The 21,938-nt window shown below is 37.3% G+C and overlaps 1 protein-coding gene across 1 annotated transcript in view; it reads left to right on the top strand.

Annotated features, from left to right (window-relative positions):
- Positions 1 to 21,938, top strand: part of UHRF2 (ubiquitin like with PHD and ring finger domains 2) — a 103,929-nt gene that overhangs the window by 6,956 nt on the left and 75,035 nt on the right. The window contains exon 3 of the mRNA XM_047767663.1: positions 11,569 to 11,828. Coding sequence (XP_047623619.1) covers positions 11,569 to 11,828 — 260 coding nt within the window. The remainder of the gene's footprint in view (positions 1 to 11,568; positions 11,829 to 21,938) is intronic.

The following is a 21,938-nucleotide window of genomic DNA, read 5'->3' as shown; positions in this document are numbered from 1 at the left end:
CATCTTTACAATGTCGAGTCCTTTGTTCGTGGAATGATAGATGGTGTCAGTAATTTAGATCTTTGACGTCTTCTCAATTTTCTTTTGATATCTTTATTTCTAGTAGCTTTGTTCTTAGGCTACTGTAAATGGTTTCCTTTTAAAATTATAATTTGTTTGCTCTGAGAAAAACAATTGATTTATTGACCTTTGTTACCCAGCAGCTTCTTCAAATTCTATGTTAATAAATTTCATAGGAATAATTGACAGCTTTTTCCTATATTTTTCTTAATTCTTACTAATTGAGATAAACTGGGACCCAAACTTAATTTTTCAGAGCATTTTCAAAGCTAACAATTAAAGACTGGTAGAATGAATTACTAAAGAAAATGCAAATAGAGGGCGTTCCCATTGTGGCTCAGTGGGTTATGAATTCGACTGGTATCCATGAGAATGCAGGTTTGATCCCTGGCTCTGCTCAGTGGTTTAAAGGATCTGGTGACACCATGAACTGTGGTGTAGGTCATAGAAGCAGCTTGAATCTGGAGAGGCTGTGGCATAGGCCAGTAGCTGCAGCTTTCATTCACCTCCTACCCCAGGAACCTCTATATGCTGAAGGTGCAGCCCTAAAAAAAAAAAAAAAAAAAAAAAAAAAAGGAGTTCCCGTCGTGGCGCAGTGGTTAACGAATGCGACTAGGAACCATGAGGATGCGAGTAGGAACCATGAGGTTGCGGGTAGGAACCATGAGGTTGCGGGTTGGGTCCCTGCCCTTGCTCAGTGGGTTAACGATCCGGAGTTGCCGTGAGCTGTGGTGTAGGTTGCAGACGCGGCTCGGATCCCGCGTTGCTGTGGCTCTGGCGTAGGCTGGTGGCTACAGCTCCGATTCTACCCCTAGCCTGGGAACCTCCATATGCCGCGGGACCGGCCCAAGAAATAGCAAAAAGACAAAAAAAAAAAAAAAAAAGCAAATAGAGAAAATCTGGGATCTGTGGGAAAGTGCAATCAGATCCATAAAATGGAAAGAAGCAAAACTGGCAAAGAGCTTTATAAAAGTTCCTGGCCTGGCTAAACTGATGGATTGCTTTAAACCCAAAGAATATATAATTATGACATCTAAATTGACCTACAATATCGGAAAAGGAGTTTCAGTTTGCTTAGTAAATTAGTGTAACACTAATAACCTAAAACATAATAAAAAGCACACCAGGAGTTCCCTCTGTGGTGCAAGGGTATCCGCAGCATTTTTGCAATGCAAGGATGCAGGTTCCATCCTGGCCCTGCGCAGTAGGTTAAAGGGTCCTGTGTTGCCACAGCTGCCACATAGGCTGCAACTGTGGCTCAGATCTGATCCTTGAGCTAGGAACAACAACAAAAACACCAGTGTCACTACATATTAATGTAAAGCTTAAGTTATATTTAGCTAATAAAAATATATTAAAAGAATATACTTTGACCAAGTGTGGTTTGTCAGGAAGTGGGATAGTTCAATATTAGGAAATACTTTAATATAATGTATCATACTAATAAACCAAAGAAAATATGATCTAATGTAAAGTGTTTTCTGCATCTAAGTAAAGTTTTCAATTTATTTTTTACTTAAAAAATACGCTTGGTAAGAGGAGCAGATGGAATAAATTGAATATTTTAAACCATAACCAGCGTCATGCTTTACGGTAGGGAAAAAGCCATAAACATCCCCATTAAAGATAGGAGCCAAACAAAGAAAACAAAGTTGTAAATACTGGAGAAGGCAGTCACTACTCAGGAGTACCTGCAAAGCTAAGAAAATATATTGGAACATTATGAGCCATTAGCACAAGTGGCTATACAAATATCAATAACTTTTCCTTGATATAATCATTTAGTAAAAGGAAAAAAGTAGCAAGAGTCTAGGGATAAACTTAAATAAGTACAAGACATAAATGAAAACAGTGCCTTATATAGTGCTCACAATTGACTGAATAATGGTAGCTCACTTGCTGTATTGTTGTCTACCTCACTAATGGATTTCATCCCTTTTTCAGTTAACCAAAACTTTTTACTTGATATTTACTATTTTTTAAATAAGCTGATTATTTGAAGTTCCCATTGTGGCTCAGAGGTAACAAACCTGACTAGCATCCTAGTGTGCGTTCCATCCCTGGCCTTGCTTGGTAGGTTAAGGATCCAGTGTTGCCATGAGCTTCAGTGTAGGTTGCAGACAGCAGCTGTGATCTGGCATCACTGTGGCATAGGCAGGCAGCTGCAGCTCCTATTTGACCCCCAACCTGGGAACTGCCATATGCCGTAGGTTCAGCCCTAAAAAGAAAAAAAAGCAAAATAAACAGTTTTAGGTTTACAGCATAATTGGGAAGACGCTTCAGAATTTGCATGTATTTCATACCCAGTTTGACTTGTTAACATCTTACATTAGTGTGGCACATTTGCTGCAACTAATGAACCATGTAGCTCTTACCACAGCTTTTACTTAATGTCTCTTGTGGTTGCAGAATCCTGTTTAGGATACTATGTTACATTTACATTAGTGTTAAAACAGATAGTTGGCACATCTCCATAGATTCCTCTTGGCAGTAGTGGTCTCTCAGAGTTTGTTTTTGATAATAACAGTTTCAAGGAGTATTGTTCAGGTATTTTGTAAAATGCCACATGAGGATTTGTTTTCCTCATCAGATACTAATCATTTCTAGGGAAGAAGAACACAGAGATAAGGTGCTGTTTTCATCACTTATCTAGGTCACTGTACTATCAATATTCTATTTGGTAATTAGAATTTAGGTTTTATGTCAGGAATAACTTAACACTGTTGACGTGAACATTAATTATGTGGCCGAGGTAGTGTTCCATTACATTTTTGTACTGTCAAGTTACTTTCCCCCACCCTCCCTTTACATACAGTATTCTTTCAGTTGGATTTGGGGGGTTATGGCATTTTGGGGGGAGAATTTGTTTGGCCATGCCCGCAGAATATGAAAATTCCCAGGCCAGGGATCATACCCACATTACAGCAGTAACTAGAGCCACAGCAGTGACAATGCTAGATACTTAACCCACTGAGCCATCAGGGAACTCCTACATAGTGAATTCTTTAATAGGAAGTCACTATATGCAGCCTACAATTAAGGAGTGGGGAGTGAAGTATTTTGCTTCTTTGAGGTCAGGTTATCTACAGAAATTATTGGAAGTTATTTTATGTAGGAATTGTCTATTCTCCATTTTCCAGTCATTTGTTTACATCAGTATGGTTATTTTGTTCTTGCATGTCCTTTCCACACACTCCTGTTATTTGGGGTTTGTTTTTGATTTGTTTTATTAAATAACTTTTTCTGGCACTAAAAGGTGCTCCAGGCCTGTCTTGGCTATTTCCTGCCCTAGTCCTGCATTCAACCATTTCTCCAAGGAACTTTGGTTCCTTTAACTGGAGAATGGTATTGAAAACAAAGATTTGAGCTCTAGGTATACTTCTTGCTATTAGGGTGTCCTTGTTTTTAGGGCCCTTAGCTGACAAAACAGAGAAATGCATGTATGTATAGTAACCCCTCTATATCCACGTATCTGTAAATATTTATGTAGCCGTATGTACATTATGCTTACATTCTTAAGTATTAGCTTTGTGGTTAAGGGTAACAATGTAGAAGCTGCTAATTTTGACTTGATTTATTTTGGGCAGTGTAGGCACGTTCATTTTTTGGCCTTGTCTTCAGCATGTGCAAGTTCCCCAGGCCAAGGATTGAACCAGCACCACAGCAATGACAACACCAGATCCTTAACCTGCTAAGCCATCAGGGAACTATTGAATTTCTTTTATGAGAGGATCAGCTTATGTATCTGCAGATAGGAGGTTAATTAAGGTTAAGCAGTTACAGTTAACTTAAATTCTTGCTGTTGAACACACTTCGCAATACCCTGTTCGTCCTGTCCCCCAATCTAATACAAAAGAACAGGAGAAACTATTTCTCAAGGCAGATCTTTGGTTTTTATTTTCAGTGTTAGCACTTGGGCTGTTAACTTCTTTTTCTTTGCTTTTTTTTTTTTAGGGCCATACCCATGGCATATGGAAACTCCCAGGCAAGGGGTCAAATCAGAGCTGTAGCTGCTGGCCTACGCCACAGCAACGCAGGATCCGCAGCTCGCAGCAACAATGATCTCTGACCCACTGAGCGAGGCCAGGGATTGAACTAGCATTCTCATAGATAATAGCTGAGTTCATTGCTGCTGAACCACAGCAGAATTCCCTTGGCTCTAAAGTTTCTCGAGTACTTTTTTTTTTTTTTTTTTAAACATTTATGTATGGGGAGTTCCTGTCGTGGCTCAGTGGTTAACAAATCCAACTAGGAACCATGAGGTTTCGGGTTCTATCCCTGGCCCCACTCAGTGGGTTAAGGATCTGGCGTTGCCATGAGCTGTGGTGTAGGTTGCAGACGTGGCTTGGGTTCCTCGTTGCTGTGGCTCTGGTGTAGGTTGGTGGCTACAGCTCCAATTCGACCCCTAACCTGGGAACCTCTATATTCCGCAGGAGCAGCCCAAGAAAATGGCAAAAAGACCAAAAAAAAAAAAAAAATTATGTTCCATATTAATATATAGCATAAATGTTAAGAACTTAAGCTTTGTTGTGAGACCTGATTTCAAATTTCAGTCCAGCTGCTTCTTGGTTATACAAACTTGGCAAGTAAATCACATTGTCTCTTTCCTCATTTAGAAGCACACTTGGAACCTGGCACTTAAACTCTAAAAAGGCGCTGTTATTTGTAAAGTTATATATTAAATCAAAGCTGCATTTAACTTGTTAGTTGAGAAGGCTAACACAAACTTGCTTTTTGGATGAAGCTTAGTAATAGTCATAGGTATTTGAAATTTCAACTAGTGACTTCATATAGAAGGGCTTATTTCTTGGTAATTCATTTGTTGAATGTTTGGATATTTGGTATATTGTACTAGAGATGGGATATATTTGTACTAGAGTTAGGAGGAGGGTAAAGAGATGATATTGCCCCCAACTTTTAAGGAATTATATTAGATATTAACTTCTTTTGAGCTAACCTGAAAATGCTTTGAAGCTGTTGTTTTTATTGGGAGTTCGCTTTGGATTTGTTCTCCTTAGAGCAATCTCTGAATAGTTAAGCATATCAAAGTTTAATTAAATTGTTTCTGAATCACTTAAAAATTGAGTTTTTTTTTTCATCTTAAATTCTTGCCTATAAATACTTTTGTAAAAACTTTACTTCTATAAAAATAGAGCTTTCTATAATTAGGATTACTTTATGGATGAGCAAACAAGTTTTGGGGCTTTCTCTTTTTGCCTAAAAATGTTTTTGGACCTTTTTTATGATCGGCAGGTACAAAAAGTGGATTTTCAAATTAACTTTATTCAAAACAGACATACGTAAATATTTAACTTTAAGATATTAATCTGAAGTTGTCATCTAATACTAGTCTTGTTTTGCCCTATTTGATATCTGAACCAAGTATTGCTCAAAGTTATGTTTTTCTATGTTACAAGAAGGTAGATGCCACTATCACATTAGGAGAGCTTGTGGAAGATTGTACAAAGGTTCTGTCTATCCATTCCCATTGCACAACACACATTGAATCACAGTAACTCTAGGAAGTAATTTATTTTCTTAAACCAAGTGGACTCCTGATACCTAAGTTTTAATTCTGGTTTTGGGATCTATAAGTTTTTCTTTTGTCTTTTGTGTTTTTCAGGCCCGCACCCATGGCACATGGAGGTTCCCAGGCTATGAGTCTAATCAGAGCTACAGCTGTGGCCCTATACCAGAGCCACAGCAAAGCCAGATCTGAGCCGCATCTGCGGCCCACACGACAGCTCATGGCAACGCCAGATCCTTAACCCACTGAGCAAGGCCAGGGATCGAACCCGTAATCTCATGGTTCCTAGTTGGATTCGTTAACCACTGAGCCACGACGGGAACTCCTGGGATGTATAAGTTTTATGTGACTTACCTAAGATCTTACTGTTGAAATGACTCATCCTGGCTTACATAAGTGTTTAGAATAATGATAGTAAGCTCTTAGGGTTTAGCTAAGTGTGTGGCAATGTTAAACCTTTTTTATTTCTGTGCTTATTGTAGTGAATAAAGGAGAGATGAAAATTATCAATAATTGCTAATAAAAAGTAATAGATTTAGTATTCTCTTGTCAACAGTGCAGTGCTTCTCTATTTAACCTTGGTAATTATGAAATGTAATAGATAATACAAATAAGAGTAGAACTTAATGAAATTTTAAGAAGTCACATCTGTAAAGAGCACTCAAACTAAGAAATAGAATAGTGATACCCCAGGAACTGTTACTGTGCACCCTCTTGATTAAAACTCCATCCTCAGTAGTTGTAACCACTATCCAAACTTCCATGTTTTATTAACTTTTTCCTACTGTTCACCTTTAACAACCTTTTAATAACCTTTAATCTACTTAAACATGCCTACTTTTCCTCTTTGTGAACTTTATGTTAATGGAAGCGTATTGCATTTTGATTTCTTCATTTATTTTTTGACCACATGCACAGCATGTGGAAGTTCCCAGGCCAGGGATTGAAACTGAACCACAGCATTGACCTGAGCTGCTGCAATGACAACAGGTCCTTAACCTGCTGCACTACAAGGGAACTCTCTTGCATTTTAGTTTTTAACTCTGAAGAAACATGGTATAGTGAAATAATAATGTGCAGAGTTAGAGAAACTTGTACTTTCCACATTGGAGTTCACTTTAATGAAGTGTATAGTATTGCATGCTCTAGGGGTTTGAACATAAGTATGACATACATCCATCATTATAATGTCATACATTGTGGCCCAGTGGGTTAAGAACCTGACATAGTCTTCATTAGAACTCGGGTTTGATCCCTGTCCTCTCTCAGAGGGTTAAAGACCTGGTACCACAAGCTGCAGTGTAGATCACAGATGCAGCTCAGACCGACATGCCTCTGGTTGTGGCATAGGCCTGCAGCTGCACTTCCCCTGCCCTGGGAACTTGCTGGTGAGGCCATTTAAAAAATAGAACAACTGAAAAAAATCATGTCATACAAAGTATTTTCACTGCTCTAAAAAACTTCCATAAAGAGAAACCCTTATCAACTTCAAGCTTTCACTTAAAGCTGTGTATCTCCTGAGAGCAAGTATATTTTACTCTGGACCTCATTGGAAAACAGAGTGACTTTGTATTAAAACTTTTATGAAGGGGTAATAGGTATAATGTTAAACTGTTTATGTATTTACTGAGCATGGTATGGTAATAAGACCATACTCTGAGTAAACAATGAACATACATTAATACTTAGTAGAAGGAGAACTTTATTTTATCCTACTATACGCTTGCTAGGTAGGAACATTGCAGAGATTTGTTGCATAATCTAACTGCAAAGTAGGTTACTTGGTAAAAGAAGCTGAGGCTGTTTAAGGTTAAGTAATTTGTTCAAGGTTACATCTATTAAGTGATTATCAAGAACTTAAACTGAAGAGCTTGTGTGTTTTCCACATTATATACAAAGTGCTTGGAAGTATATCCAGCTATATAGTAACTCCTCAAATATTTGCTCTTGGTACTGTTTTATTTTTTAATGATTCTTCCTTGCCTCCTATACTTGACAGTTTTTTTTGGAGGGGGGTTGGGTTTTTTATTTTTTATTGTTTTTTTAAGCAATTACTTGGATATGGAAGACTTGTGTAAATATGGCTACAGGCATATCTTTATTTTATTCTTTATGATTATTTTTTCCATTAGAGTTGATTTACAGTGAGCTGTCAATTTCTACTGTACAGCAAAGGGACCCAGTTATATATATATATATATTTTTTTTTTCCTCTTGATTATCCTCCACTATGTTCCATCTCAAGTGACTAGATATAGTTCCCTGTGCTGTACAACAGGATCTCATTGCTTATCCACTCCAAATGCAGTAGTTGGAATCTACTAAGCCCAAACTCCCAGTCCATCCTGCTCCCTCCCCCTCAGCGATCACAAGCCTGTTCTCCAAGTCCATGATTTTCTTTTCTGTGGAAAGGTTCAATGGTGCTATATATTAGATTCTAGATATAAGTATTATCCTGTGTTATTTGTCATTCTCTTTCTGACCTAATAGAGTAAGTCACTTAGTAAGAGTCTCCAGTTCCATCCATGTTGCTGCAAATGGCATTATTTTGTTCATTTTTATGGCCGAATAGTATTCCATTGTGTATATATACCACATCTTCTTAACCCATTCATCTGTCGATGGACATTTAGACTATTTGCATGTCTTGGCTGTTGTGAATAGTGCTGCAGTGAACATATGGGTGCATGTGTCTTTTTCAAAGAAAGTTTTGTCCAGATATATGCCTAGGACTGAGATTGCTGGGTCATATGGTAGTTCTACATTCAGTTTTCTGAGGTACCCCGAACTGTTTACCATAGTGGTTGTACCAGTTTAGATTCCCACCAAGAGTGTAGGAGGGTACCCTTTTCTCTACACCGTGTCCAGCAATTGTTATTTGTAGACTTACTAATGATGACCATTCTGACAAGTGTGATGTGGTACCTCATAGTAGTGTTGATTTGCTTTTCTCTAATAATTAGTGATGGTAAGCATTTTTTTCACGTGCTTGTAGGCCATTGGCTACAGGAATATCTTGGAGATAGTACAAGTTTTGTTCCAGACTACCACAAAACAAATATTGCAGTAAAGCTAGTCACACGAAGTTTTTGGTTTTCTAGTCTATGAAAAAATTACGTGTACACTATACTGTAGTCTATTAAGTATACAATAGGCATAATGCCTAGTAAATTTATCTACCATAATTTTAAAATACTTTATTACTAAAAAAAAAAGCTAACCATCATCTGAGCCTGCAGGATGTTAGGATCTTTTTGCTGGTGGAGGGTCTTGCTTCCATGTTGATGTCTATTGGCTGATCAGAGTGGTGGGTGGTGGTGGTGGTTGTGGTGGCGGCAATTTCTTAAGATAATGAAGTTTGCCACACTGATTGACTCTTTCACAAGTGAGTTCTCTGTAGCATGCAAGGCTATTAGATAGCATTTTACTCAGAGTAGAACTTTTTTTTGTCTTTTTGCCTTTTCTAGGGCCATACTAGTCAGATTTGTTTCTGCTGAGCCACCATGGGAACTCCTCAGGTTTTTTTGTTTGTTTTTTGCCATTTCTTGGACTGCTCCCGTGGCAATATGGAGGTTCCCAAACTAGGGGTCTAATTGGAGCTGTAGCCACCAGCTAACGCAGAGCCAAAGCAATGTGGGATCTGAGCCGCGTCTGCAATCTACACCACAGCTCACTTTGGCAACGCCGGATCCTTAACCCATTGAGCAAGGCCAGGGATCGAACCTGCAACCTCATGGTTCCTAGTCAGATTCGCTAACCACTGGGCCACAACGGGAACTCCCACAGTAGAACTTGTTTGGAAATTGGAAGTCAGTCCTCTCAAACCTTGCTTCTGCTTTATTATCTAAGTTTATATAGTATTGTAAATCCTATGTGATTGCAACAGTCTTCCCCAGAAGAGTAGATTACATCTCAAGAAACTACTTTCTTGGAGTTCACTAGTGGCTCAGTGGTTAAGCGTCTATCTAGCGCTGTCAGTCCCTGGCCTAGGAATTTCTGTATGCTGCAGGCACAGCCAAAAAAAGAAACTTTTTGTTCATCCATAGAAAGCAACTCCTAGCTTGGAGTTTTAGCATGAGATTGTAGCAATTCAGTATCTACTTCTTATTTTAGTTCTCTTGTTCCTTGTATCACATCTTCAGTTACTACCTCCACTGAAATCCTGAACCCCTCCAAGTCACCTATGAGGGTTGGAATCAACTCCTAAATCTTATTAATGTTGATACTTTGACCTTCTCATGAATCACAAATGTTCTTAAGGAATGCAGACTGATCAGTCCTTTCCAGAAAGCTTTCATTTAACTTTGCTGAGTTCCATCAGGCAAATCACAGTGATAGCAATAGCCTTAAAAAGTGTGTAGTAATACATAGTAGCAAGAAGATAATCTTCAAAGTCAAGATGTCTTTAAGTGTTAGCTTTAAATTTTATTAACTGGTCAGAACTTTTGTTTCCTTATCTTAGAAATTCCTTACCTTGTAAAATAGGAGTTAATTAGGGTTGTTACAGTTAAACAAGCCTACTAAGGAGCCTTGCGTAATACCTAGCAAATGGGTATTCAAACTTAGAGTATACACCTACCCCCCACCCTAAGTAACAGCACCTGTCAAAATTCTCCTGGGTACCTTAAGTGGTCTCTTGTATTCTCAGGAAGAACTTGCTTTATTCATTAATGATCATGTATTAGTAATTTTTTTTTTTTTTTTTTTGTCTTTTGGCCTTTTAGGGCCGCACCCGAGCCATATGGAGGTCCCCAGGCCTAGGGGTCTAATCAGAGCTGTAGCTGTTGGCCTATGCCAGAGACACAGCAATGTGGGATCTGAGCCACGTCTTCGACCTACATCACAGCTCATGGCAACGCCAGATCCTCAACCCACTGAGCAATGCCAGGGATGGAACCCACAACTTCATGGTTCCCCAGTTGGATTCATTAACCACTGAGCCGCAACGGGAACTCCTGTTTTTTCTCTTTTTAAGGGCTCAACAAAAAAGTTGAAGGGATATCTCTTGGTTATTGCTCCTGAAAGGGCCTTAACTTGTAGACTAATTCCCTCAGCTTTTTTAGGACAGGATTTTTTTTTTTTTTTTTAAACAAGCTTCCTTTATGGTAGTTTTCTTTGCTCTTTAACACATTTACTAGGGAGTTACTAACTGTTGGAACTTGAGCCCATTTCGTATAGTGGTTGCACTAGGTTCTTGGCTTCGTACATGTGCATAAATCCCTCATCTTTGAGTTTTATTTCCTATTTAGTACTGTACCGTTTTCCAGTTGGACTGACTGTAAGTTATTTCAGGATTCTGAAGAAATTAATGGGACAAATTAGTATTATGGTCAGAGTATATTTAAAGTCCTAGCTTCTAAGGAGTTCCATAGTGGCTCCATGGTCAATGAACCCGACTAGCATCCATGAGGATGCAGGTTCAGTCCCTGGCCTCACTCAGTGGGTTAAAGATTTGGCATTGTCATGAGCTGTGGTGTAGGTCGCAGACATGGCTCAAATCCCTCATTGCTGTGGCTCTGGCATAGGCTGGCCACTACAGCTCCGATTAGACCCCTAGTTTGGGAATCTCCATATGCCTCGGGTATGGCCCTAAAGAGAGAAAAAAAGACAAAAAATAAAAAATAAAAAAAAAGACAAAATAAGAAAACAACAATTAAGTCCTAGCTTTTTGTTATTGAATGACTTGTCACAATGACTATTGGGTTCACAAGAATTATATTTTAGAAGTCTGATCTAGATATGTGTAAGGAAAATAAATATTTCATTGATGGATATTTGGGACACAGTTAATTTTTCTATTAGTAAATAACAATTTGACAGTGTTATCCACAGAGAATAGTTTTGATCTAATCTTTGATAATATTTTAAACATCAGTATCTGCAGATACTAAATATGATAACCCTCAAAATAAGCTCAGTTATGTTAAGGTTTTTGAAGTAGATGAAATTGTGTCTCATTGACTCATTTTAAACTTTTTTAGGTAAATGAATTGGTGGATGCCAGAGATGTTGCCCTTGGTGCTTGGTTTGAAGCACGTATACATAGTGTTACTAGAGCTTCTGATGGACATTCACGTGGCAAAACTCCACTGAAGAATGGCAATTCTTGTAAAAGGACTAATGGAAGTGTAAATCGTAATTCCAAAGAGAACACAAATAAATTGGACAATGTACCCTCTACATCTAATTCAGATTCTGTTGCTGCTGCTGAAGACGTTATTTATCGTATCGAGTATGATGAGTAAGTGCTTGTGCTATTGAGGACTTCATTCTTGTTTTTATTTATAGAAGCAAAATCTTCCATTTCAAGATTGTTTCCAAATAAGTCTTTCTGAAGAGATCATTTAGGGGTCATATTCAGTTTGTTACCATTTGTTTTTGTTTCTGTTTAGTGGTTGTAAAATAAGGGCTCCCGAGCACTGAATATCTGGCTCCTAAGTGGCTTGTTGGTTTTCGTATCTAACACCTGGCTTAATTTAATGAGTTTTTTCTTTGTCTCATTTTCTTCTATTAAATTAGGATGTATTTTAATAATGTAGAAAATACATGTGTAATAGCCTTTAAAAAGAGGTTAAAATATTTTCTAAAGAGATTACAGAGAATTCACATAAAACTTAATACATTTAAAGGATAGAAATCATTGTCTGGAGTATATTCACAGGATTGTGCATTAACAAAAACTAATCTTAGAACATTTTTATTTTCTACCCAAAAACCATATACCCAGTAGTCACTTTCCAGTCCCCAGTCTCAAAAAAATGTCTTTAAATGTTCATGTGAAAATGGTATTAAGAATTTGATTTTGAGGGCCTAGATTCTAACACCAAATTATCATTTTCAGAATCCTAGTGTAAAAGTTATTTTGGGGACAGATTTAATATTTATTCAGCACTAAATGAACTTTATGTCATCACTCAAGTGATACCTTAATATGTATGGAAAATAAGCTACCAAATCCTTATGAAGTGTGAGTTGAAGATGCTAAAATAGTAGAGATTTTTGTAATCAAAAATGGTGCAAAAGACTTGGGTATCAATTCCAATTTTCAGGATACCTGGAAAGGGGTCAAACATAGATCACTTTCATCTTTACTTTGTTGATACTTCCTGTGGTTGAGGCTAACATGACAACAATGGCTTATTTCAAATGTGCCATCGTTCTGGTGGTTTTTTGTTTGTTTTTTGTTTTTACCATAGTAGATGATAATAGAACCAACAACTAGAATGAGTGTTAAGATAGGAGGTTAGCCAAGACAGGCAATATTGGTAAGTTAGGCTGAGATAAAAGGGATTACAGTGGTGTGTTCATGGTAATCATTGTCTAGGCCTATGAGTGCCATGGCGAAGAGGCAAGATACTGAACTAGTAGAGAACTTCAGCTATTTGTATATTTGCTGTCAATAAGAGTTCTCGATTTGCTTTGAGTTTTTATTTTCTGGCAAAAAAAAATCTCAAACCTATTCCTTGGGGCCCATTTCTAGCCAGTAAATGAGTTACTTGGAAAGAAAAAAATGCTGTATATAATGGCACAGTATAGATAAAGGGTAAGAAGTAAACACTTAGTGAACTAAAGCATATTAAGTTTTTATAGTTACAGGCTCATAGTTGTTTTTTTTTTTTTTTAATTCTTTTTTGCCATTTATTGGGCCACTCTCACGGCATATGGAGTTCCCAGGCTAGGAGTCCAATCGGGGCTGTAGCCGCCAGCCTATACCAGAGCCACAGCAGCGCAGGATCCGAGCCGCGTCTGTGACCTACACCACAGCTCATGGGCCACGCCGGATCGTTAACCCACTGAGCAAGGCCAGGGATCGAACCCGCAACCTCATGGTTCCTAGTCGGATTCGTTAACCACTGTGCCACGACGGGAACTCCTCATAGTTGGTTTTGAAGTAAGACTTGCCTAGGGATAGGCCTGAGTTTGGCATAATTGTTAGAGCACAAATCACAGCACCTTAGTGTTTATTTGGCTATTGTTTAGTGAAGAAAAAAATTTGTTTTTGATTACAATAAATGTTAGTAAAAGGGAGTCTAAACCCCACATGCATGAAAAGATTAAAATTATCCGAAATCTTTTTTTTTTTCTTTCCTTTTGCTTTTTAGGGCCACACTCATGGCATATGCAGGTTCTTAGGCTTGGGGTCAAATTGGAGCTATGGCTGCTGGCCTATGCCACAGCCACAGCAATGCAGGATCCGAGCCACGTCTGTGACCTACACCACAGGTCACGGCAACACCAGATCCTAACCCACTGAGCCTGGGATCGAACCCTCAACCACTTGGTTCCTAGTCGGACTCGCTTCCACTGTGCCACGACGGGAACACCCCGAAATCATTTTTATGTAATGGAATTGTTTCATTGCTGGCACTTTAAAGATTTGATAGCTGAACTTTGAGAAATAAAAAATCAGAAGCTTAGTGGTAAATGTCATTGACACCTTCAAAAAGAGGAAAGAACCATACAAAATAAGAAATAGATGATTGCTGGATGAGGGTCTTAAATAAGAAAAGGCTGGTGTACCTAGAAAGAATCATGACCCATATGGATGTGATAATAAATTCTGTGCAGTTTCATTCATCATGGTTACTAGGGAAGTAAGTTAAAAACTAGTCAAATTCAAGTTAATTTCAATAAGTTACGGAGGCTGCCTTGAAGAGAGATAATGAAGTGTATAGCTTGAATTCAAATTTCTATTAAATAGTAAGTTCCAAGTTAACCCATAGAATGTAGCTATCAAATAGTCACACTATAGGATGTCTTAATTAGAAGTAAGATACCTAGAACAAGACTGGTGGTGGTACCCTACTGGGCTGGTTATTCTTTATGTGGAATATTGTTTTCCATCTTCATGCTTTAAGAGTAATATCAACAGGATCTGGTGCATCTTCAGAGTAGAACTCAAAAGGTGAAACAAGAATAGGTGAGGTATTTAGCTTTAAAACACTGGGGTCATGATAGCTGGAATATTTTAAAAGCTCTGTTTGCAATAAACTTGATACCATTCAAATCTCTGTAAAGATAAAGAATGGTCTGCCCTGAGAAGTAACCAGTAAACAAGCATTGGCCATTTTCAACGTTAGGAGGAATTAACACAGATGTTACATTGTGAAGAGAAATAATAAAGTTAGAAGTCATCTAATCCAGTCACTCTAGTTTTTACTGCCAAAACAGTATTTGTCAGATAACTTTTTTTATACTTGTAATTTACTGAATAGGCTTTAAATACATATAGTATGCCACCCCATTACATTTATGATTCTGATTGCATTTATGATTCTGATTTAGTACTATCATTTCCCTCAATGAATTAACTTCATCTTTCTCATAGAATAAGTTGAAAGAAACCTGATTAATTATCTCCAAACTAAGTGCAGCAGTGCATTTGGAACAAGCTGTCATTTAGCCAAGGCATGTACATGGGACCAATGAACCTGTCTCGGAGTTCTGAGATATGTAGTGCTTGTCTGTTTAAAATAGCACTGTTTAAGTTATTTTTATAGTGATGTACAGGTCCTAATACATTATCAGATGAGTTCAGTCTTGGAAATGAACTTCATTAAGACTATTGCAGACTCAGAACAAGATAAATAGGTATATTCTTTCATCTTCAATCCCCATTCCAGTCAGATCCAAGAAGCAGTTGCGACCTAAGCCACAGCTGCGGCAACACCAGATCCTTAACCGCTCTCTGTGCCAGGCCAGAGATAGAACCTGTGTCCTAGTGCTCCCAAGACAGCAGAAACTCCAAAAACTTTTTTGTCTTTTTTAGGGCCACAGCCAGGGCAAATGGAGGTTCTCAGGCTAGGAAGCAAATCAGACCTTACCCCCAGAACTTCTGGTATGAAGGATATCGGGGACCTCTAGGCATTGTTGTTTAAAAAGTTCCTTTGTAGGAGTTCCCGTTGTAGTGCAACTGAATTGGCAGGGTCTCGGAAGTCCTGGTACAGTGGGTTAAGGATTCGGTGTTGCCACAGCTGTGGCTTAGGTTGCAACTGCGACTTGGATATGATCCCTTTCCCAGAAACTCCATATGCTGCAGGGAGACCAAAAAGAAAAGCAAACAGAAAAAGCTCCTTTGTAATTCTGATGTAGCTCTGGATGAGAATTACTGCCTTAGACCATTGGTTCTCAAAGTATAGTCCTTGGCCAGGAACATCAGCATTACTTGTTAAAATACAAGTTGGTGGAGTTCCCGTCATGGCTCAGTGGTTAACGAATCCAACTAGGAACCATGAGGTTGTGGGTTCAAAATCCCTGGCTTTGCTCAGTGGGTTAAGGATCTGGTACTGCCATGAGCTGTGGTGTAGGTCACAGACGCAGTTCAGATGCCACATGGCTGTGGCTGTGGCGTAGACTGGCAGCTACAGCTCCAATTGGACCCCTAACCTGGGAACCTCCATGTGCCATGGGTGCAGCCCTAGAAAAGGCAAAAAGAACGAAAAAAAAAAAGTTTGTGTACTTCATCCAGATATAATGATTAGATCTCTGGAGATGGCCCAGCAGTCTATCCAGCTGGGTGCCTTTTGTCTACCCTCATCAACTGTTAGCACAACCTGGTTCTAAAGAGTAATAATGTGGGAAAGGGGTTGATATAATAGTTAAAATATAGTAAATATATTTTAAATATTTTTAATTAAAGGCTGGATATGACGTATCATACTTGAGGAAACAGTTCATCTTTTAGCTGTCTTAAGGCTTTTTTTTTTCCCCATTTTGTTTCCATATAGATAAAATTATTAGAATTCAGTCTTTTAAAAGAAATTGTCATTGAAGCTAAATGATCTGTATCATTTAAATAAGGAACAATTTTCCTCATTAAAATGATCAGTCTTTATCTATACTAACTTGGCATAGGCAGCAATGTCCATAATGTGTGTGTGTATGTGTGGAATTTCTTTTATAATGTACTGGGGGAAAATACTTTGTAATTGAATATTTGTCCTGAGATCTAGTTTTGGCTTTCTTGTTCAATTAGGATTCTAAATATATCGGTCAGTCAGTCTAAGATAAGCTTTCTGATTGTGGCTTAGGATTCAACTAGATCTCAAAATCTTCCCTAATACAGTCTTTTTTTTTTTTTTTTTTTTTCATAAATATTCAACATGTACCCTTAGTCTTACACATCAGTTAAAAAGGTGAATTTGGGAATACTGTTATTGTTAGTGACTTGCTTTAATTGTTTATTAAATCTAGTTGTCTAATTTAGAAACCTTGATTTACAAATTTAGATTTTTATAAAAATATAAACTAGAAAACAAAGTTTGAACAAGGAAGTATATATAAAAAGTGGGAAATGCTTATGGAAGTTATTATCTCCTTCATATCTTAGTGTATAATTGTGGCTAGGCAAAGTTAAAATCTTAAACATGAGTAAATACTGAGTTTTCATAGTGACACACAAATAATGTATGATCTTTCATGCTCTTTAGTATTCACACTTAGCATAAAAATGTGAGTTTAGCTCAGAAACAAAGTCGTCTTGTTGTGACTTTGTAAAAAAAAAAAAAAAAAAATTATTCCAGAGTACCCTTTTAAAAGCATAGTTCAGTAATTGTCTTATTAAAATGAGACTGTGTGCCAGGCACTATACAAGTACTTTACCTGGATTATTTCAAGTAATCCTCATTAAACAGTCAATGAAGAAGATACTTTTCTAGGTGTAAAGTGTGAATAACTGATAGGTTAAGTAACTTACCCATTATTGGTAGACCTGGATTCTGAAAAGCACATACTTAAAACCACTTTACAATACTACCTTTCATTTGAGAGAAGCATGTTCATAAAATATTTTAATACATGAATAAATATTTTATAAGGCAGTTTGCCCACATAATCTAAAAAATTTGTCAGTTTCTCTAGTTAGGCTTTCACTGAACAGAAAACTTAAACCAATAATGATAAACAGCCGTGCGCCATTTTCTGTAAGGAAAATCTATATATAGCTCGTTAATATTTGAAGGATTTTTAAACCAAATAGGTTAAAATTGTTGGTTTTGACACAGTGTCAAGGCTCTACCATAGGGTCGAGATGAAATGGAAATGTCATAGCATCACTTTGGACTTGGAGGGTAACTTAGGCTAGGCTATAATTAAAAGCTCATCTGGCAAATGTCTTAGGATAATGTTGTCATTGCTCCAGCATTTTTTTTTTAAGACTTTGTGAGCTATTCTAAGCCTGTGGTGCATGCTTTAGAGTAGCCTTAATTATGGCTACTGCAAATAGAAGTCAGTGAGCCAATTCTGAATAAAATCAAAGCTGTATTCTTAGATAACCAGTTTTTTTTACTTTATACAGAAAGAACTTTTTTCTTCAATGAATTGATATATGATCTGTTTGTAAAGGAGTCCCAAAAATGTTTGAGCAATGTCAAAATGTAATGATTTCTGGTTTTGCTAGGAGAAAGGGAGTGAGTTTTTGGGGGGTTTTATTTTTGGTTCAGTTTGGTTTGGTTTTGTTTTACTCAAGTGAAAGCGTTCTGTTGCTCTGGAGTAGGGAGCTATAAATAAAGGGCTTCATTTCAGAACCCTGGTGCAGTGTCTCATTGTTTTTTGGTTGTTACTGACTGACTTGCTGAAAACTTAGGATATATCCTCTTTCTATGACTTGAGGTGTTCTGAATGGGTAATAATCAAAAGGCAGAGGAAGTTAGGCCTTTGACATTGTTCTTCTCTGGTGTTAAAAGACTAGAGATCAGTTGATTTCACCTTTTCAAATTTACCATCCTTACTTTACATTAGTGTTTTCCCTTGGTCATTGACACTGCAGATTCATCCAGGTAACATGTTTATAATGCAAATCCCTGTCAGACACCAAAGCTCACTCCCACTCCGTGCGTTGAGTAAGCCTGGATTCCAGCCCAGGAATTTGCTTTTTTAAACAGGCACCTAGGGGCCTATTAAGTATTACAAAGGATTGGTTTGGTATATAGTTACAGGCATTAGTATCAGAATGTGTTTTCAACTCTTTGCTTTTTTTTTTTTGCAACCTTTTGCTTTTTTTTTTTAACTCTTTCATTCTTTAATTTCATCATCTGAAAATACCTACCTGACCATGTTCTTAGTAATATAGAGTAAAAGTCTCTGCTTTTCTTTCACTTATTTACTAATAAAGCCAGGTTATTTTGGTAAGTACTCTTAATTTATCTTTGGCACAGGGTTTTCTTTAACCCTAATTACATTGTTTCCACTATTAAAACGGTTATATGCCATTGTTAACATGTTCTACAAATGAGATTTTTTTTTCCCATGTAATATGTAAAGTCCTTTTGTAAGCAGTTTTAAGTAAGTTTTCCTTAATTGTCTTTGAGTAACCTTATATTTAAGGTGTGAAACTTATCTATTAGAATAAGAAATGCTTTTTTCTGTTTTGCATGTGCTATGACATTAAAGATTTGCTAACTAGAACATGCCTCCAGATGAATGTTGTCCTTATTTAAGCATTTTAACCCTAGGGAGCCATGTTTTGAAGGAAGGTTTCAGTGATGGTACTTGGCTTAATACAGTTTGAGTCTTTGAAAATCCTTGGCTCACAAGTCACCTAAGGAAAAGCAGTTTTTCTACTTTATAATAAACTTAAAAATTGCACTTAATTTCCCTTAAATTGAATTCCTCAGGTTTTACTCAATGATTTGTCAATTAAAAACAAAATTGGTTTGTGCTAAGGCATCACATAGCTCAGGATAATCAAAAACATGTACTCCGGAGGATAATTTTAAAAGACATTTGAAGGGTATTTGGAACAATGAAAATGTTACTTGGAAACAAGCTTAGGGATACTTAAAGCTTACCTGAGAGTACAGACTGTATAACACCAAAAGGGTTTCTAAACTCCAAAAGATGTAAAGTAGCAAACAAGAATAATTTATCTCTTATAGATACTAGGATAATAACTTCAGGTTCTGGGAACAGGTGGCCATGTAGTATAAGAAGAAAAGGACCCTCATCTCACCCTTACATAGGTGTATGTTGGCTCATGGCACAGTGTAGCTAAAGTTAGCCCTGATACATTCCTATCTCTCTTCATCAGGTATCTCGATCCCTGTATGGGAAGTTTTTCAAGCTTACAGCACTTCCCAATGTGTTCAATACATTTCATACAGTCTCCTACACTTTTCTTCACTGCAAATGCTGGAAGAAATCAGCTTCCTGGACAAATGTGTAGTGGTTATCTTCAGCCTTACATTAGACCTCAGAGGAGGCAGGGGATGCTATTTTGGAGACTGCCTATACTTAAAAAGATTTTTTTTCTTGGGGACTGGTTACAGATTGGTAGAATTATCAATTGAGCAAGTTTCTTCTTAAGAAAACCAAAATTGTAATCTTTGAAAAGCTTTTTTCTTACTATCTATGTATGGAATTCTTTGTGCTTAACTATCCTAGATCAAGACTTCTCGAGGAAAAAGGAATCATGTCAGGATCAAAAGTTTTTCTTAAATACAATGGCCGTATTTTATTATATTTTAAGAGCTTTAGTTACATAAAAGCAGCTTTTACTTTATAATGGATTGAATGTTTCCAAACATTTGTAAACCATTTTATAGTGTAGAGTACAGTGTTAGGCACACCTAGATTTCAGAATAACTAAAGTTCTCAGAATATAAGGTAGAGAAAATACTTAGGTATTCGGGAAGAACAGCAGGATACAAAGGATAAGGAAGTAGGAAATAATGGGTTACCTGATAGAGGGTAGAATAGTATAGCTGGGGTGAAGGAGATAAATAGTGAATAATAAATGAAATGAAACTAAAGATAAATTAAGATATGTTTGTCTCCACTCCTGCTTAAGTCCTTGCTAGAAGACAGTAAAAGAATGAATGCCTAATGCCCAAGGACAAAAAAAAATGTAGAAGTAAGACAAGAGAAAGCAACAAAATTTTGGAAGATAAGTTAGTGGGTAAATACCTTAATTTAGTAGGCCAGAAAAAGCTGAAAGCTAAGGATGAGTGAGAAGCCAACAACAAGCAATAAATTGGCATTGAATAACCTTTGGACAGCTCAGGCCTTGAATTTACGAGGTACTTGGAGATAGGCATATGGAATAAAACTGTGAAGAAGAGGATTGGTTTATTTCTATGAAAGAATATTTTAATCACTTTAACCCGACTCTAGGTTTAAACCAAGAGAGAAGAAAACATGGTATCCAGGAATTAAGATTCAACACAGGAAGTAACGAAATGAGATCCTAACATAACAGCTGTGGAACAGGTCTAAACTGCAGTAGCAAGCTGTCCAGATTAGAAAACTACAGAGGTCTCTAAAAGATATTTTGAAACAAAGTGATTGGTAAAGTACCTGAAAATGTTCCAACAGAGACTTTTAAAACTGACAGAATGGAGAGAAAAAATGATAGGTATGTAGACAATTAAGTTTTGACCAAAAAGAGAAGTTAAGCATTCAATGGAAAACTAAGCTGTAGAAGAAAGGACATGTAATTAAAACATACTTCATTATTTAGCTGTAAATGCTTAGTAAGCATGTAAAAAAAAAATGTTATTTTTACAAACTGACTACATTGGTATAATGTGTTTAGGAGCAAGAAAGTTTATCAGTCTTGAAAGAATAAGTCTAGAGCCAGATGATGAGAGTTTGAGTTATGTCTCTGCTTCTTAACTCCTGTCCAAATAATTAACTTACGTGCCTCATCTGTAAAATGGGGATAGAAAAGTGCCTATATGTAGAGGAGTAAATATGTTGACACTTAAAGCAGTGCCTCCTTGTATTAGCAATTAAAAAAAGGAGGATGGAGGCAAATGGACATAAGATGGTGTAGAATAACAGCGTACTGTAAAAAGCAATGTATACACATGTTACTTTAAAATATGGAGGTAAACAAAAGAAATGGTTAGTTAAATTGTTGCATCTGGGGAATAGGAGGAATCACGAGTGTGGTGTGCTGGGGCAGGAAGCTGCTTGTCCTCTGTAGAGTATTAACATGCTGAGTTTTGGACCCTTATGGGAAATCTTCAAAAGGTGGGAAGAGCTAAGATCCTTATGTTGGGATTTTATCTTGAACCACAAAGCATTTTATTTTATTGTACAAATCTTTAAAGTTATGGGAGAATTATAACGACCTGATTACCTAGCTTCAATTATGATGAATTCCTGGCCAGCATCCCAAGCACCACCGGATTACTTTGAAGGAAGTCCCAAACCTTATGTCTTTTCAACCAGAAATAGCCATAGCAGCTATGGTGGTCACACTGAGATCTCTAAGAAAGGATCTGTAATTTGCAAGGAATGAATGCAGTTAAGTTTAACTTTTAGCCACAGGGCTATTGAGATCTGTGTCAGTGTTTGAGCCAACAGCACCCACATTCCTGGCATCTTCCAGCTGGTAACCTTAATTGTCAGG

This window comes from Phacochoerus africanus, chromosome 2, assembly GCF_016906955.1.
Source record: "Phacochoerus africanus isolate WHEZ1 chromosome 2, ROS_Pafr_v1, whole genome shotgun sequence".
Lineage (NCBI taxonomy): Eukaryota > Metazoa > Chordata > Mammalia > Artiodactyla > Suidae > Phacochoerus > Phacochoerus africanus.
Note: the sequence above shows the minus strand (reverse complement) of the source record. Positions and strands in the feature narration are given on the sequence as shown.